We start from the raw sequence: 18,325 nt of genomic DNA, 5'->3' as shown, positions 1-18,325 counted from the left end.
AGAGTGGTGCTCTTCAAAGACTTCCTAAATGTATTGGATACACAGGACTGACTGCACAGAACTCGCTACCATGAAAAGCCCCATCTGATCCTGTGGGACTAAATTAGCAACATAAAATTTTTATATGAAGGGGACTTAAAAATAACTATCAAGTGATCCACATCACTAATTATGGAACATTTCAATAGTAATATAAATAGGTAATCTAATGGAAATAACCTAAGGAGGAAATATAAACAACTAGATTTATCTATGTGTGAAATCACCCTTTTTTTCCAATCACTTGAACTAAACAAAAAAGGGAACTAGGTTAATAAATATATCCAACTTCCCCCACTCTGCTTCCAGAATAAAATCCCATCACAGCAGGTAAATGCTCAAAATCTAGGCCAAGAAATTAATAAGGACAAAAATCAGAGATCTAATAAAATTCATCATCACCTTTGGTTAAAAAGTTTCACTACAGGTCACTAATATTAAAAAAAAAACTTCACAGAGCTAACTACTTCACTCTTAGCAACAATTTCAAGGTTTTTACAACTAATTAATCAAATGATTAACATGCAAAGTGCTGTGAAAACATTAATGCACAACATAATTATGATGGAATCTAATGCATGAAAGTGACACTAAATCTTGAAAGGGTGAGCCAATGAAGTATAACGCCCAGCAACCTTCACTAGTCTGCAAAGGCTTCCCATAAAGGCTCATGAACAGATCCTAAATCTATTTCCTGAAGAAAGGCTCATGCCCCAAAAGAAAGACAGACTACCAGATAGTGGGGGGGTATGTTTGTTTTGTTTTGTTTTGTTTTTGCCCAGAGAACTCATGAATCCAGCTTGTTAAGACATGAAAGTGTGATCAAATCAATGGAAATAATCAACACTAATGACATCATTGCACTGCATTATCTTTTAAGTTATTTTGAAGTAGTTTTTTTTAACCAGATGGCCAGTATCTTGCTTATGTAAGCCTCAAAGTATCTTGCTTATATAAGCTTCAAAATTACCCCTCATTTTAGAAATGCTCATTATAATACAAAAAAAAGGTGAATTTAAATAAAATAACTAAGCGCTACATCTCTCAACTTTCTATTCTTGAAGCTCTCTGCCTCCTTTTATCTTCACCTCTGGCCTCTGCTGGTTATCTTCAAGTCTCAGCTCAAGTCCTACCATCTCTAAGAAGTCTTTCCAAGTCTTCCCTAACGTTCTAAGACTACCTCCAATGTGTCCTGTACAGATCTTGTTTGTACAAAATTTTATCTTCATAACATCTGTTACATGTGCCTCCTCTCCTCTTCCATGCCCACCACCAAGGTACAGGTAAGACCCTCATAATCTCATGCCTAGACTACTAAAATAGCCTGCTGGTTGGTCTCAAATCCCCTTTCAGTTCAGCCCATTCTCCACCTTGGCTGTTAAATTAATCTTTCTAAAGTGCGGATCTATCTGACTATGTTACCAGGTAGGAGGGGGAAAGAGGGATGTTTTCAGTAAACTCCAGAGGCTCCTGATAAATATAAAATACTCTGGCATTCAAAGCTTTTTACAACTTACCCCTCTCCTATCTTTCCAGGCTTCTTATACCACAACACCTCACTCCACCCCTCCTCACGTACTCTGCATTCCAGCCACACTGGCCTCTTCCTATTAGCCTCCCCCAATTCCCTCCCAGCATTTTCGATGGCTGTCCTTATCTTTATCTTCTGGCTTCCTTCAAGTTCTAGCTAAAATCCAACTTTCTACAAGAAGCTTTTCCTTAATGCTAGTACCTTCCTTCTGTGATTATCTCATACACACACACACACACACACACACACACACAAAATCTTTTTTTTATATAATTGTTTCCATGTTGTCTCTTCCATTAGACTGTGACCTTCCTGACAGCAGAGACCGTCACTTGCTTTTCTTTGTATTCTCAGTGCCTAGCACAGTTCCTGAGCACGAAGTAGGTACTTAATATGCTTACTGAGCACATATAAGTTGTTTGCGTGTTGTCTCCTCCATTGGACTGAGTGTAAGCTCCTAAGGAGCCTTTCTTTGTATTCTCTACACTTAACATAGTACCTAGCACGTAGAAAGGACTTAATAAATGCTGAACAAAATATTTAGCTAACACAAGCAAGTGGGAGCATTGGTTTCTTTTACTCACATGGATAAAATGATGGTTCCATATAAGAACCTGCAGCAATTGGCATTTATTTCAATACCTGATCCAACACTGCTCCCCACTGTCTATCTCAGCTCTCCCGAAAGTACTAGGGGGAAAAGGATTTTGCAGCAAATGTGTCACTTAACAAATAAACCAATCTTAGGAGTTTGTGCTGAACATGCAAAAGAACTGGAATTAGCCAGCAGCTAAATTTAAGACTTCATTTTCCATGTCTGTCAATATAACAGGGCAGCAATTGCAAAAGCTTTGTGGACTGCTTTGCTAAACACTAAATAAAATGTGTATTTAACAGTTTTCTATGGAAGTTAAAACATTAAAAAGATGTCCTAGCATTCTATATGCAATCTTATTGCAACTCACATATTTGCTGGGAATATAACAGAAGATAGATCAATTCCCTCCCTACAGAAGAGAAATCAGCTGATCTCATTAAACATATATATATATATAATATATACACACATATATATAAACAAATATATATATACACACATATATATGAAACTAATGTTCTGACAACTTCAGTTTTTCAACCTCAACTTTTATTTAAATCAAGATTCAGTAATAAAACATAACTTGAATAGTGAAGCTATTTTCCTAAAACATACATGTTTACAGTCATCTTATTTGAAATGGGGGGGGGGAGATAGTGAGGGGGAACGAACAGACAGATCTTTCCAGTCCTAATCATGTGCTATGTTTGATAGGTAATTTAGCTAGAGAGAAGTCTTTTCTCAGGATGAGAATTACTCAGGAAAAAAAAAAAAAAGTAGAAGAGACCCTTACACATGACTAATTGCTGCAATAAAGGAGCCTGGGTAATACTTCAAGTAATAATAAAAAAAAAAACAACAAAAAAAACTAAACACTTTATCTTGGGAAGGTATGTTACAGCTGGTTTTTGCAAGCTTGCCTTCACTTCTAATCTTGCTTGTAAGGTCAAATAAAGGAAACAAAAAGCAAACATTTGACAGACACCCTGATACATTGTATTATTTTTTTCTCCTTATGTGTAAGAAACAATGAAGGAATAAAAGTATTATATTTATTTTGATACTCAGTGGCATCATAAACATACAATCTCAAAACAAGGAAATATCTGGAATTACTGAAGTTGTAAATGACTATATATTTAGTGCTATATGAAGAACCGTAATGATCTTATGACAAAAGTGTTGCTCAGTTAGCTCAGTACTAGAAACCTAGAAACCAAGATGCTCTACCATGAGCACCTAGCACTTCCAGTACAATCTTACACTATAGAAAACTACCAGGGTATTTCCTTCTAGCCATTCACACATGTTTACATTTAACTACTGTATTTATTTAATATTCCATGGTGATCTTCATCCAATTCCTTCATTAGCTTCCCAAAGGAAAACATTTTTCATGTTAGCTGTAATTTCTTGATGCCTTCTATGTTTGTTGATAAAGAGAATGTCAATATGGATGTGGCTCGCAATTTCTTTTAGTACTGAAGTACTCACAATCTCTGAACAAGAATCTCATATTGAGGTTAACAATAATTAAATTCATGTTTTAAGCTGGTCCTCAGACAAGAGGCAGTTTGTTTGCCAAGTATTCCTGAGTTTGTGCTCCATTTTTAAAAACTTTGAGAACCCAGAATTACCTTCTATGACATGATGAGGCACTTAGGTTGGACTTTTGCTGAACCATTACTCATTATTCTGATTTTAAAAAAAAGATGCTCACATTAAAAAAAAAAAAAGTAAAAGCCTTTCCTGCACATTTTCCATGCAACTTCAACACAAATTATGTGATTTACGAGTGCCTGCTCTAGGTCACAGCAATGGAACCGCATCTCTTATCTCAAAGAACCAGAATCACTGGCAACTGTAAAAGGGATGTTATATCAACAAGCAACAAATAGTTCTAAAAAAACAAACAGAAAACTTCTGATTTTCTTAATATAACTTCTAGCTTAAGGAACTGTCAATTTCTATTATGAATGTTAAACTGAAAAATAGATGGTTCAAAAGATGAATTAAGAAAACTCCCAAATTTTGCAATTTATTGAACATCTAGGGGAACTAACTCTACTAAGACCAGAAAAGACACTCTCATAAGTTCATCTCTCAATATCTCCATACTCATTTTCTAACAACTTATGAGCTCATATAGAAACTCTTTACATAGTCAGAATATTTAAAGCACACAAAGAACAAGACCCATAAATAGACAAATCAGTCTACAAAAGAAGGCATCTTTATTCAGAATGGGATGGAACATGAAAATCACTTGGATTATCAAACTGGAGATTTTTCATGTCTTTCATGATTGAAAGAGTTTAAATTAGTACTTGATTAAAAATACAAATTGTTAAGAGAGTTACAAACCAGGTAAAGGCTCAAATACAAATCCCTTTAAATTTCATGTTAATATGGAAGGTACTATGTGCGCAGCAAAAGGGAAGACTGTTTCTTTACCTTGTTTCACCACCTAGTCCTCCCTATGATATAATCTTCCTGTAAAAAATGATCCAGGAAAAACTAATCTATACAATCCCTGGGTCATTTCTGATAAGACAAAAATACTACATGATGTGCTGTGGAAACCAGGTCCCTGATCATCAACTATTTTAACCCACACAACTGATTTGAGCCTAACTCAGATAAATTTAAAACCAAGACATATGATATTATAAGATCTTCATGGTACTTCCCATCCCCTGAAGTCATCACCTTGATTCTAGTTATGTTTTCTGCAACCTGAACAATGCATTCCACTAACACAGTATGCAGACAACCCTTAAACTCACTTTGAATAAAATACCTTCATGGGTAAAGGTGGCCATTAATTATAAAGCAAATGAACTTGTAATTATTCTAAGTTATATTATCAACAGTAATGACTCAAAACAGGCATATTCCAAAGAGACAAAGGGCTGAGAAGGATGTGACAGAAAACTCTCCTAAAAGCATGAACAGTACTAATTTTTTTCCCCTTAATAACCACTTCTATCTCACCTCACTTTCTGAAAACAGAATTCTCTTTCTTTCCACAATGAAACAATCTAATCATCAATCCCAGAGTAACCTTATGGCCTCCCTCACCCTTTACTTCTAAGATTCCAGCCTTGACACTCACTCTTCCTAGGTTTCCACAACTCTACAACAGTTTTCTGCTATCTTATACCCTACAGGTTGAAAGCAGGTTAAAGAAACCAACGCATAGAAGATATAACTTACTGGCCCCTTACCTTTTGTCCTTTATCCTTCTGAAACACAAAGACGGGTGGTGCAATGGCAGGCTTTTCTGCAAAAAGAAAAATTGGTTTTTTTCCCCCCAACACTTAAAAACAGAACAAAAAAATACCATCATCTCCAAAGAACATCACATTAGGAAGAACAAAATAGCAGTGAAAAAGTCAAATCACATTGCATACACCCTCTGGGAGTTTGCCCCACTAGATCACTCCTCCAATACAACTTGTATTCTAAGTTGACATACTTATTTGGAAACTCAAAACAGGATTTGTCAAAGTTTTGGAGTCTAACTTTAAGAAATGTTGCCAAAGGAATGAAATGGTAACACAGGATAATGGGCACAATGAAGGAATAGTACCAGTGTGGAACAAACACATGTGACAAACTGGATGGTATTTATTTTTCTTATTCCCTGTTTTGGTGCACATTTGTCCCGGGGCCTGGAAATGAATGATGACAGAGCCCCCTCCCTGCCCCACAACAGGCCAGAACTGCAGTGCACCCTCCCTTTCCCTTTTCTGCCAGGAGCTATGGTTAGGTCAAAGTAGGCTCAAGAAACCCTAAAGTGTCCCTTGATCCAGCAGGTTCCTAGTAACTGCAGGGAAAATGTAAGTTGGGGGTCTCTTGGGAATGTCCCCTGCCCCCAATCCCACAGCTGAGTTACGGAGTAGTTCACAGTCAACCCACTCTGTTTCCTTAGTCCCTTTAGCCACCTTGGTTCCAAATCAGCCTCTGGGGTACTCTCTGGGGTGCTCCTCTCCAAAGTTTAGGGTTCAAGTACATGCCCCAAAGCAACCCAAAGGCAGGCAAGCAATAAGAGCTAGTGACAACTGTTTGTGACAAGCTGGCAACCTCCCATAATGTTGCTATTCCAAGTATTTTGGGGTATATCTGTGCGAAGGAAAAGCAGAACACAATTCTTATGATAAAATTGTATATGGCAGAAACCTTTGACTTAGAATACAGCTCAGTAAAATCACAACCTCTCTACTATATTCTATTGATGTTAGTAAAATTCAGTTAATATATGCCAAGAAGCCCTTTTCACATCCCATGTGCCATACATATGGTCTTCACATGATCTTGGCTTTGAGTCTCACTCACGTACCTTGCACAGTACAAATTCTAGTTACCTTTCTGACACCACACAACACATTTTAGGAATTGATGTTGCTAATATTCAGCTGCAGAGAGGCCAAACTAGGCAGCCCTTTACAGAAGTTCTCTCCCATGCTGACATGTTTCAAGAGCTGGATATGGCTCCCCAGCACTGGAGATGCCACTACTCCATCTACCCCACTTGCTTTCCTCAGGGCAGGAGACTGAAAATAAACTTCCCTGAAGGAACCCCTTTCATTAAGAGAGCACAGGATCAATTCATGCCTAATGCTAAGTTAGACAGAGAGCTCTAATCAGGTCTGTTGCTACTTGAAGACACAATTTAATGGAAAAGAGTGGTCCCAGGAAGGGAATAGGGTAAGAGGCAGTGAAGTGAGCATGGTCGGTGGACAGAAATGAGGTGTCAGGTTTTAGAAAGTGTGACATGAGAGATGGTATGAAAGAAGAATTTGGATGACAGCAGGGAGGTCTTCCTGGTGGTGAAATAAGTTGAGTTGTATCTGGAGGAACACAGGCATTCCTAAGAACAATGATGCAGACAACTGTAGAGGAAGTTGAGTCTCTCTCTGGGGGGTCCAAGAGCAAAAAATATTAATGAGCAAAGTGGACACACCAGATGGAACACACAATTCTGCTTGCCTTGCCACGTTTCAAAAATTCTGCAGAGCTGTCAGAACAAATTGTGGAGTAAAAGGATGGTAGCAAGACTATACCTTTTAAGAGTCTTCTTCTGTATTGCTGCCCAGACTTTAAAACTAGTTGTTATACAATTTATCAACCAACAAATATTTAGAAGATTTACTATGTAAATGGTACTATGGACAATATACAGGGAATGAGACTGTGGAACCCATTACACTGATAGATCCTAGGAACTCTTGGGGATTTTGTAGGGTGGCTAATTTTAAAACAACACAAAACATCCTAGTTGGAACAGAAAAGGAAATACAGGTCAAGACACTGGAAGAGAGAAGAGTGGTAGAATCACAAAGATGGACAATGAACAGCATTAGCAATATATTCAAGCTTACCACAGACTTAGCTTCTTGCTGTCAATGCCTGGAAGCAATACTCCACCTTCCAATACCCAACTAATAGTAACTTCTAAACACTACCAAAGACAGAAACAAACCAATGTATAGAAATCAACTATAGTTACACTATCACTAACCATCTTCAGGGTCAGAGTCAATTCCATTCTGCTAAGGCCAGGAAGTCTGTGAGTAGCAAATGACACTGGCAACACACTACTGTGCACCCATATACATAACCTAAATAAAATATTCCAGCAGCTAAAATATTTTTTAAAAACAAACCAAAAAAACCCCACAGCTCAAAATTGCCTGCAATCAGGCAACTAGATAAGCATTGCCTGCAACAATCACTTAGTTACTATAAGGCTAAAGCAAATAATTTAATTGACAACCAAAATGTATTAAAATCCTGTATGTATAAGTCCTTGTACTAAACACTGAGAAAATAAGGATGAAAAGAAGGTATTATCTCTGCCCTAAAGGAGCTCTGATAAGGTATCCAATGGATATAAATAAATATGATTCAAGATAAAATGTGGCAAAGGAGAGGCTCTAGAAAAGTGCTCTAGGAAAACATAGGAAAAGATGAAGAGGGAGAAAAACATCCAGGTAGGGGTATGGGGAGAGCAAAGTTGAAGAAAAGTTTCATAGATGAAGTGGGACCAAAGCTAGGCCTTGAAGGAATGAAAGGCTTTCAACAGGTGGAGATGAAGAAGTATGTTCCAAAAATGGGAGGCTACCAAACATGCAAAGGCAGGACAGGACAGAATAAGATAAAGGGACAGGTATTAGTGCAGTGTGGCTAGAATACCGGGTATGTGAAAGGAAGCAGAGTGAAATAAGGCTGCCATCAGGTTGTGCAGGTCCTTAAATGACAGGTTGAAGAATTTATGTGTTTTAAAGGGGACAAAGATCACAGGAGATAAAATGTGTCATTCTGATCATATAAAATTAAAAATTTCTTGCACAAACAAAACAATACACCTAAAATTAGATGGGAAACAAATAATTGAGGAAAAATCTTTCACCCAATTTTGCTGATAGTCTCATTTCCAAGATATATAATGAAATGATTCAAATCCATAAGAAGAGTCATTTCCCAAGTGTTTAGGTGGTCAAAGGTTTTGAATAGGTTGCTTTCTGAGGAAGAAATCCAAACTATCAATAGCCATATGAAAAAAAGGCTCCAAATCACTAGTAATTAGAAAAATGCAAATTAAAATAACTTTGGTTCTCCCTCACAGCTGAAAGATTGGCAAAGATGATTAAAAGGGAAAATAACAATTGCTGCAGGAGATATGAGAAGACAGTTACATTCATGTACTCCTGTGGAACTGTAAATTGGCACAGTCATTCTGGAAAACAATTTGGAACTCTGCCCCCCAAAATGCATAAACTGGGCATAGTCCTTTGACCTACTGATATCACTACTAGGTATATAGCCCAAAAAAAGAGGAAAAGCATCCATACTGACAAAAATATTTATACCAACTCTTTGTAGTATCAAAGAACCGGAAAACTAAGGGGGGTGTCCAACAATTGGGGAATAACAACCAAACAGTAATATATATCTAATGGAATGCTATTGTGCTATAAGAAATAATGACGGGGACAGTTTCAGTGGAAAGACTTTAACTGATGCGGAATGAAGTGAGCAGAACAAGAACAACAATTTATACAATAACAATACTGTAAAAACAAGTTTGAAAGACATAAGAATTTAGTCAATGCAATGATCACCCGGGATTCTAGAGCACCAATGATGAAGCATGTTGCCCACTTCCTAGCAGAGAGGTGATGGATGCAGAATGAGACATTTTTGTTTCATTCAAATGTATGAGCAACGTAAGAAGTTGTTTTGCTTGATTATATATATTTGTCCCAAGGATTTTGTTTTTCTTCTTTTTTCCAGTGGAGTGGGAAAGAGAGATAATTTATTTTTGTTTTTCAAAAAAAATTAATTAAAAAAAAGTTTATATATTTTATACTATAGGCAACAGGGAGCCACTAAAGGGTTTTTTTTTTGTTTTGTTTTGTAGCACAGAAGTAACCAAGAAGTAGATGCCACACAAACACTAAAGTATAGACCCTCTGTATAGACCTTCTTCAACAGCAAACCAGGTATTTATTAAAACACACACACACACCCCAATTCTGAAAGGTACACTCAGTCATTGTAGAACTAAAAAAAAATTCACCTGTATTATAGAGACAAATTTAGATTTTACAGTTTTGTGTAAGTCAACACAGTCCCATCCCCCTCCCCAAAACTTCCAAACACACCTCATAAAATTCATTGGTGAACTGAATAAATGCTATTTTCTAGTTCTACTGAAGTTACTGAACATACTGTGGATCAAGTCCAGAATTGAGTCTCTCATTCAAGATCCTTCATCACAGTGCTGTGAACTTCATTCTTGTCATTATGCCATCGTGAAGCCTCTAATCCAAAGGCCTCCAGCCAGCCCCTCATTCTCAAAGCCTTTAAAGAGCTCTGGAAATAACACCTCTTCTGTGAGGCACTCCTGGATCAACCGAGGGATTATCAACTTCCCTGACACCCAATCAGGACCTCAGAGCCACATCTCCCTTGTCCCCATATGCACTCCTCTTTGACTCAAGACAAACACTATTAATAGCTGGTTTTAAATTGTGTCCTCTGCCTATAGGTAATAAGTCCTGGATGTGTTTGTTTACACTAATGATGTGTGATTTATGAACTCCTGTTACAGCACTTGCTTGCCCCCCCCCCCAAAATACGTAGGTACTTAAATGCCTGTTGAGTGACTGAATTAATGCTCTCTAATAATAATGAATAGTTAAAGAATACATAGAAAGCTAGAAAGGATCTTAAAATTGCCTAGTCCCACTCTTTGGTTTTACAAAAGAGTATCTATTAAATTAAGATTATTTTCATTACTAGCTTATTTCTAAGCCCTCTTCAATCTCACTAGTGCAAAGATTACCAGTATCTCAAGCTGTCTTCAAGTACCAAGAACTCCAAAAGGGAGTTTGTGTCAACACTCCGAATTTGTTCAGACTTTAGCTTCTATTTCATCTTATTTATTTATTTAGTCATTCATTGATTTATTTATTTTTGCTAAAGTACTCTTTAGTTATAAGGAAATGACACACATACTTTCAAAAGTACTCAGAATGGATCAATTCTATCTATCAACCCTTCAGATGAATATTTGTGGGAAAGTATGGTTTAGCAGTTAAGGACTAGTGATGAGTACGGCTAACATAAAACTTTAGGCAAGTAACCTGACCTCCTTCCACTCTGGTCAACCCTAGAAGAGGGTCATTGAGAATGAAATCATTTAGTTATCAGGCAAAGAACCAGACATATTCCAAGGTTAACACCTCAATATCGAAACAAATGTGCACTATGTCTTTGGTCAAATATTTAACCATGTAGCACTTTGCTCTACATATTCAGAATGTCAAAGTTTAAAAGGAATATAAAGTTTTTTTCCCATAAAAATGCCTTCCCAAAATGTTAAATGCAATTCAATAAACACTTATTAAGCACCTACTATAAGCAAAGCATAAACTTCAAACAGCTCCCTATTAGCTCTAGAATCAAATAAATTCCTGTTTAGTTTTTAAAGACTTTTACAACCTGGCCCCTACCTTTCCAGCTTCACTGAACAATGATATTCCCTTCTCTAACACTCTTGATCCAGTCAAACTGGCAGCATCTCCATTGCTTGCAGACAGCAGCATTTCCCCCATCTTCATGCTTTTGCACTAGCCATTCTCCATGCCTGGAATACACTCTTATAACCCCTTCTACATTACCCCTTTCAAGATCCCCTCAAATGCTAGTGTCCTCCCCTCTCAAACTACCTGGTATTTAACTACTGGGCATTTTATCACTTTGTATTTATTCTGAATACACTTTTACGTTAGAATAAGCACTCTGAATGTAGGGATTGTTTCTTTTTTTTTTTTTAATTGTATCTCCAGCACCTAACTCAGTGCCAGGCCCAGTCACAGGCATTTAATGCTGGTTTAATTTTGACTGATAATGCTAGGACCCTCTTGGGATACACAGAAGCATAATATGAGGCCCAATCAAAAGGGGAAAAGACAAAAAATTATACTTTTATCTCAGTAGGCCTTATAACAAAGGAGCGGTCCAGATGAAGAACAATGAGAAATTTCTATCCTAATTGATCAAATTGATCAGATAATATTTGTAAAAGTGCTTAGCACAGTGCCAGGCCCCAATTAAATGTTTATCCCCTCCTCCTCCCCCTCCCCCAAATAAGTGAGGGGTGGGGGAGAGGAGGCAGTGTCAAGGAAGGCTTCAATAAGGTGGTAGCACAGGAATCGGGCCTTAAAGGAAAAGAGAGCTCAAAAATGGAAATGGAAATGGAAATGGAAAATGGAAAATGGAAAATGGAAAATGGAAATGGAAATGGAAGGCAAAGAAATCCATTCCAGTTAGGAGAATGGCTTAAGCAAAGATGTAGAGAGGCAAAGGTAGGTCAATAGTCACAGTTTGGCTGAAATGTACAGAATACAAAGCTGAATAGTATAAGATCAAGCCAGGCAGGGAGACTAGAGACAAACTGTAGTGGGCCTTGAAATACTAGGATCTAGTATTAATTTAAATAGAGGTAAAGAATTGTACTGTGTGACCCTGGGCAAGTCTGTGTGACCTTGGGCAAGTCACTTAACCCCAACTGCCTCACAAAAAAAAAAAATTGTATAAAGCATCCAAAATCCCAAACTCCTTTCAATTTGATTACTTTCCTCCTATCATGATGCCCTTTTCCCTTCTCCCCAACAGAACACAAAAGGGGGAAAGAAAGGGGAAGCTGAGAACTATTTATACTACCCTGGTTTTACATGTCTTATTAATTGAAGGATCACAGTCACATCAGATAACAGCTCTCATATGGAATGCCACTTAAAGTGGACCCAAAAATGCCATCAAGATATCTGGGGAAATTGGGTTTAATCCTAGTTGATGTTTCTTAATTTTCTTATCTACTAAGACAACAGGGGAAGCATCTTCACACCAAAAATAACAGCATGTCAGTAACATAGTATCAGCCTTAATTCCTGCACCTGCTGGTCACTATAAACTGTACAAGTTATTAATTTTTGGAGAAATTACCAATAGCTCTGAAATGAAAATTAAAGAGAAAACAATTACTAGGTGAACTGAAAAAAACCATCAGTCATTATTTTAGGTTCAAAGTCAAGTTTTGTGTAAGCCAATGATGAATTCAGCTCTTTTCCCAAACATATCTCACAAAATTCATTTAAAGATACATGGTACATTATATGAAATGAAAACAACAATGGAAAGAACCACCACAAAACAATCAAAAGTGAATGATGCAAAATCACAAAGAACAAGGATGGTTCCAAAGAAGAGATATTAAAGGACACCTCTACTCCATTCCTTTGCAGAGGTGGGAGGACTACCGGCAGGACACACTGCACGTTTTTTTCTTTTTGATGAACTGATCGGTTTTTACTGATTTTTTCTCTTATTCCTCTAAAAATATTATTTGTTACATGGGCTGGCTCTTGGGGAAGTGGTAGGGATACTAAGAAAAATTTTGACAAGAAAAAAACCAAAAGGTTATCAATAAAAATTTATAAAAAGGAATGCATGACATACACATACACCCCAAAACTAATCTGTGGAGGCAATGGTACCAATATGCAAAGAGTTAAATCATTTATTAATTTATAAAAGATGGTGATCCACAGATAATCCAAAAGCAATTTCTGGTACTGAAGTGCATTTCTGTACAAAAAACTGGCTATTACTCTATAGTAGGTAGACTATAGAAGTTTTTAAAAATTAGGCTTATGGAGGCAGCTAGGAGGTGCAGTGGATAGAGCACGGGCCCAGGGATTCAGGAAGACCTGAGTTCAAATCCGGCCTCAGATACATAACACTTACGAGCTCCGTGACCTTGGGCAAGTCACTTAACCCCATTGCCTAGTCAAAAAAAAAAATAGGCTTATATTGGTTTCCTGTTTAGAACTCTTCCCTGATCCCTAACAAGCTGGAACAGTATCATTACTCCAAAAAGCAACAGATGTAAACTTTGTGCACTTAATTCAAAAAAGATACATCAATCATACATAGATAAGATTTATACACTCCTCCTTCCCCTCTCCAGAACTATACAACCCCATTACTAGTACTGGAAAAGAACTGCTAAGTTCACCCCCAAGTGGCAGCAACATTTTTATATGTTAAGAGCAACATAGTCCAAAATCTTTTCTATTGTTTTGGTTTTCCTATACCTTTCCCAGGCAAAGAAAAAGAAGAAAGTATTTCTGTTTAAAAGGCTTCGAAGGATTCAGTTCAATAAACTTTTATTAAGTGCCTTCTTCGGAAGATACAAGGTTTAGATAAGACAAAGTTCCTACCCTCTGGTAGGAGTCTAACAAGAGAATATGACAAATACACAAAGAAGGGGCAATACAGTTTATGTATAAGTGAGGTAGATACAAAGTGCTCTAAGTAAGGCCTGAAATGGAAAGGTAATGAAACGGAATGGAAAATCAACTGGGAGAATCAAAGATGGTTTCTGGGAGGAGGTCGTATTTGAACTGGAATTTAAAGGCCAGGAAGGAATTCAACAGCCAAAGTAGTTGAGGCCATTTCAGGCATATGGGTAAAGGAACAAACCAAATTTTATTTGGCCCAGAAAACAATAAGCAGCTTAGTTTAACTGAGGCCTAGATTATTACATAGAGGTAGATAACATATAAAGGCTAAAGGGTAGTTCAAGATTTTGAAGAACTCTGAATGCCAGCTTTCCTCTGTAGGCAATCAGGAGCCTTTTGTGGAATTCTGAACACAGGAGTGACATAATGACATCTACGCATGAGAAAGATTAGTCTGAAGTGTTATGAAACACAGATTAGAGTGAAAGAGGCTAGAGGAAAGAAAGCCTGTTAGGATGCTACTATAATAATCCAGAGGCAGGGGGCATTAAGGGGCTATTAGAAGCAGCAGCAAGTTTTGGAGAGTGAAGATGACAAATGCTGGACGTTTAGAGCAGTGGCAGGAGACTATACCCAACACCATAGATTTAGAGATGGAAGGAACTCTAGGTCACCCGTCCAATCTCTTCATTCTATTCCTGAGGATGCCCAGAAGTGAAGTGACTTGTGCAAGGCACACTCAATGGCAGAGTCAGGTTTTGAACTCAGTTCCTCTGACTTTGAATCCAGTGCTCTTGGCACATGTTGCTATCCTGGAGGCAGCTGAGGATAGAAGCTGGAACTGGATAAACAGATTAGGGAATCATCTGCATAGAGCAGTAAAACTAATAAAAGTGCAAATGAGAAGAGAATAGCCAAGAGGAGACAGACCCTAAGGCAACGGTGACCCTTCAAGGTCAAGGAGCCTGTTAAAAGGACACAAGTGGGCAAACCTGGGGTCACTAAAGCCAAAATATCCAAGTCCATGGTGTCATATACTACCAAGTTCAAAAGACTGTAAAAAAGTCACTGGATTTGGTGATTAAGTGGTTACTTTTGAGATAGTATTTTCAGCAGAGCAGAAGGTGTAAAGCATTAAGGAGGTGACTGGTTAGGATGCAGATCCTTTGGATATAAACTATTTTCAAAAATAATTTTGGCTGTAAATGGGAGATGGGACAGGACAGTAGTTGGGTAAGGAGAAAGGTCATGGAAGATTTTTTTTTTTTTAAAGAGAACTGGACATATTTGTAGGCAAATGGAAAGAGACAAAAGATAAGAGGAGAGACGAAAATAGATGAGAAAAAGTTGAAGCAAAATCCTAGAGATGTTGGGAGAGGCTGGGACCTAGCTCACTCCTTCTACCTAGCCTTAGCAAGGAGCAGGCTACATAACTGACACTGCAAAGACAAAAAGGGTAGTAATGCTGAGAAATTTCAAGTAGTGAAGCTAAGTGTTCTTGTCAGGTAATCGCAATATTTTCAGTGAAATGGGAGGTTAGGCTACTAGTTCTCAGTAGGGGGATGAGTGTGTTGTTGAAGAAGAGAAGAAAAGGTTTGGAACAGTCCCAGTAGGGAAGGAGATTGGGAGTCAGGAGCTTTGCTGGTATGTAAGAGATAAATAGCTAGCGTTTACAAATGACTTTATAAATAACTCTGTCTAATCATCTCCACAACAGAATAACTTGTGAAAAGCAGCAAAGAACTCAAGAGTCAAAGGGAAGGGTTCAGGTCTTAGCTCTCATCCTGGGCAGCTCCTAGATGACAGAAAAGGCATCACATCACTCTGAGACTTTCCTCATTGGTGTAATGACAATAATATTATTTACATTACCTACCTCTTGGGTTTTGAGGCAACCACTCTGTGAACCTTGAAGTACTAAAGAAATGGGAACTCTGATTACTACTGATAAGTGTAAGCAAGCTCTCCAGAGCTGGCCAGTTTTTTATCCTCACGCTAGTAAGGAAGCTAAAAAATCTAACCGTAGAATTTTTTGCTACACATAAAAGGGCTGTAAATTTGAGAAAAGTCATGGCTTTATCCAATTTAAATATACCTTAAAAGGAACAAAGTCCACATGGATGGAACTTATGGCATATAATACTTTTGCTCAGGCTGTCAACCAAACTCAGTAAGATCTTTTTTGGTAAAGGCCATTCTATAACAACAAAGCTTGCACATATACAAATATGTGACTTTATTAATTCTGTTTGTTTTGGATTTTAAGACAGGTGGTAGTATCCAAAAGTCCCAGTGATGGCAAGGCTATTTATCTTTTGAAGTGGCTGTACCTAAAGGAAATGGTGAGCATCTACCACGACAACCTACCAGGGAACAGCCTGCCAAGGCAGGCATCAGAGTCCCCTCTTCCAAGTGATCAGGACAAAGGTGGGAAAAGAATTTTTACCTGCAGGACTCTTGAAATTTAACAATTTAAATAGTGACGGACTATGTTAATGGTCAGAACCCATCAGAATGAAAGGTACTGATGGCAAGGCCTCAGTCTTCATCTTTTGGCTGGAGTTGCTGCTTCACAATATTACAGCCTTAACTCCCAATTGTACTTTGCTAAAACTTAAGCTTGCCCTGGATCCCAGACAGCCAGGTCATCCCCTAGCACTCTGCCATGAGAACAACACATGCACACCTTCACTGTAACTGATAAAAATCCAGGTCTTAGCAAAGCTTCCAGTACATACAATAATGGGTGTTTTAATCTAGCTTCTCTACATTGATTTAAGAGGTTACATACTCTTTGTCAACTTGGTTTGCACAGAAATTTCATTTGTATGCCTAATTTGAAATAATACCACAATTTTCTCCACCAGTTTCAAACATATCACCATCTTATTTACTAAACTTGAGTACCAGGTCTTTGGTGGATTGTGGGATTTCCCTTAGATATTCCTTCATGGTACAGTGGAAAAAGTAGTGGGTCAGGAGTTAGGAGATCTGAGTTTTCGTCCTAGCTCTGTCAATAGCTTGCTCTCAGTTTCTCCAGCCATAAAATGAGGGGTGGAAGAAATGGACTTGATTCTTAACCTGGAGTCCATGAATTTAAATATATATTTTTTACATTTTTGATAACTGTATTTCAGTGAAATTGGCTTCTTTGTAATCCTACATTTTATGCATTTATTCTCAGAAGCCCACATCCTTCTCTAGAATGTCAAAGGGATTTACGATACAAAAAAGGTTAAGAACCTTTAGACTATATGATCTTCTAAGGCAGGGGATTCTTAAACATTTCTAAACTAGTGAAAAAATCTGTGGGCCTCTTCTCAGAATGTTTTTTTAAATAACTGAAGAAAATGCTAAATTTCACTTGAGAGGTTAGTGAAAATAGAAAAGTATTTTTTTCTCATCCAAGTTCATGGACCCTCTGACACCTGTACTTTTTCCACGGATCCAGGTTATGAGCTCCTGCTCTAAGGTCACTTCCAACTCTAAATTCTATAGTCTCTAAGGCGTGTTCCAGTTCTAAAATTCTACAGGTTTATGATCTCACTTTGAGACACAGGGCAGCATAAGGTGATACAAGGGGCAGAGGAAAGCTCTCTCAAGACTGAAATGAAGTCCTCCAACACTTAACTTAGCTGTAAATGGGATCTAAGCTATGAAAATAAAGTAGTAACATTTAAGTCAATAGTAAGCAAATAACAGGCTCTGCCACTTACTAGCTATGTGACCACAGGTAAGTCCCTTAACTTCTCTGGACCTCTGTATTATCATCTGTAAAATGAAGGTTGTTAAACTAAATTTTCTAAGATCTCTAAGACTCTACCTGGCTTAAACATTAAATGATTAAGTCATTTTGCGACCACAAGTCTACGGGCCACTACAAGCATGAAAACCCTTCAAAATACTATCAGATCTGAATCCCAATTAAGAGTACAATGGCTAATAACACACAAGTTAGTTCATAAGCAGCTAATCACAAGCTTCTGGCACATCAATTCTTAGCCCTGACAAAAACTATAAAGAGCTCATTATGGTCTTTCAGAGTATTTATATTTATATGAGCTACTGAAAAATATCTTAGTACTTTATATTAAGTTGTACACATACTATCGTGGAGAACACCTATATTAGTGTGCATTTCAACAGTTAAAAAACGAGAGAAAAACAAATCCATCTGAAGAGGAAAAATTTCTTTAAGCAAACATACATCACAACCTTTTTCCTACCTTATTTCTTGAGTTAAAGCACCATGGAGAGCTACTCAAAGCAATTGACAACTTTTCCAAGAGTGATCTTCCCTCAAGGTTGATTTTGATCATGACTATTCCCTTCCCAAAAGCC

General features: G+C 37.6%; 1 protein-coding gene across 11 annotated transcripts in view; it reads right to left on the bottom strand.

The window, feature by feature from the left end:
- The window catches only part of RANBP3 (RAN binding protein 3), an 85,308-nt gene that overhangs the window by 61,581 nt on the left and 5,402 nt on the right, over positions 1 to 18,325 (bottom strand). For all 11 annotated transcript variants that reach the window (XM_027851214.1, XM_027851215.1, XM_027851217.1 and 8 more), the window contains exon 2: positions 5,396 to 5,451. In XM_027851214.1, the coding sequence (XP_027707015.1) occupies positions 5,396 to 5,451 (56 nt within the window). The remainder of the gene's footprint in view (positions 1 to 5,395; positions 5,452 to 18,325) is intronic.

Source organism: Vombatus ursinus, unplaced genomic scaffold, assembly GCF_900497805.2.
Source record: "Vombatus ursinus unplaced genomic scaffold, bare-nosed wombat genome assembly UNPS02009173.1, whole genome shotgun sequence".
Classification (NCBI taxonomy): Eukaryota; Metazoa; Chordata; class Mammalia; order Diprotodontia; family Vombatidae; genus Vombatus; species Vombatus ursinus.
The sequence above is the reverse complement of the archived record's forward strand: the minus strand, read 5'-3'. Positions and strand labels throughout refer to the sequence as shown.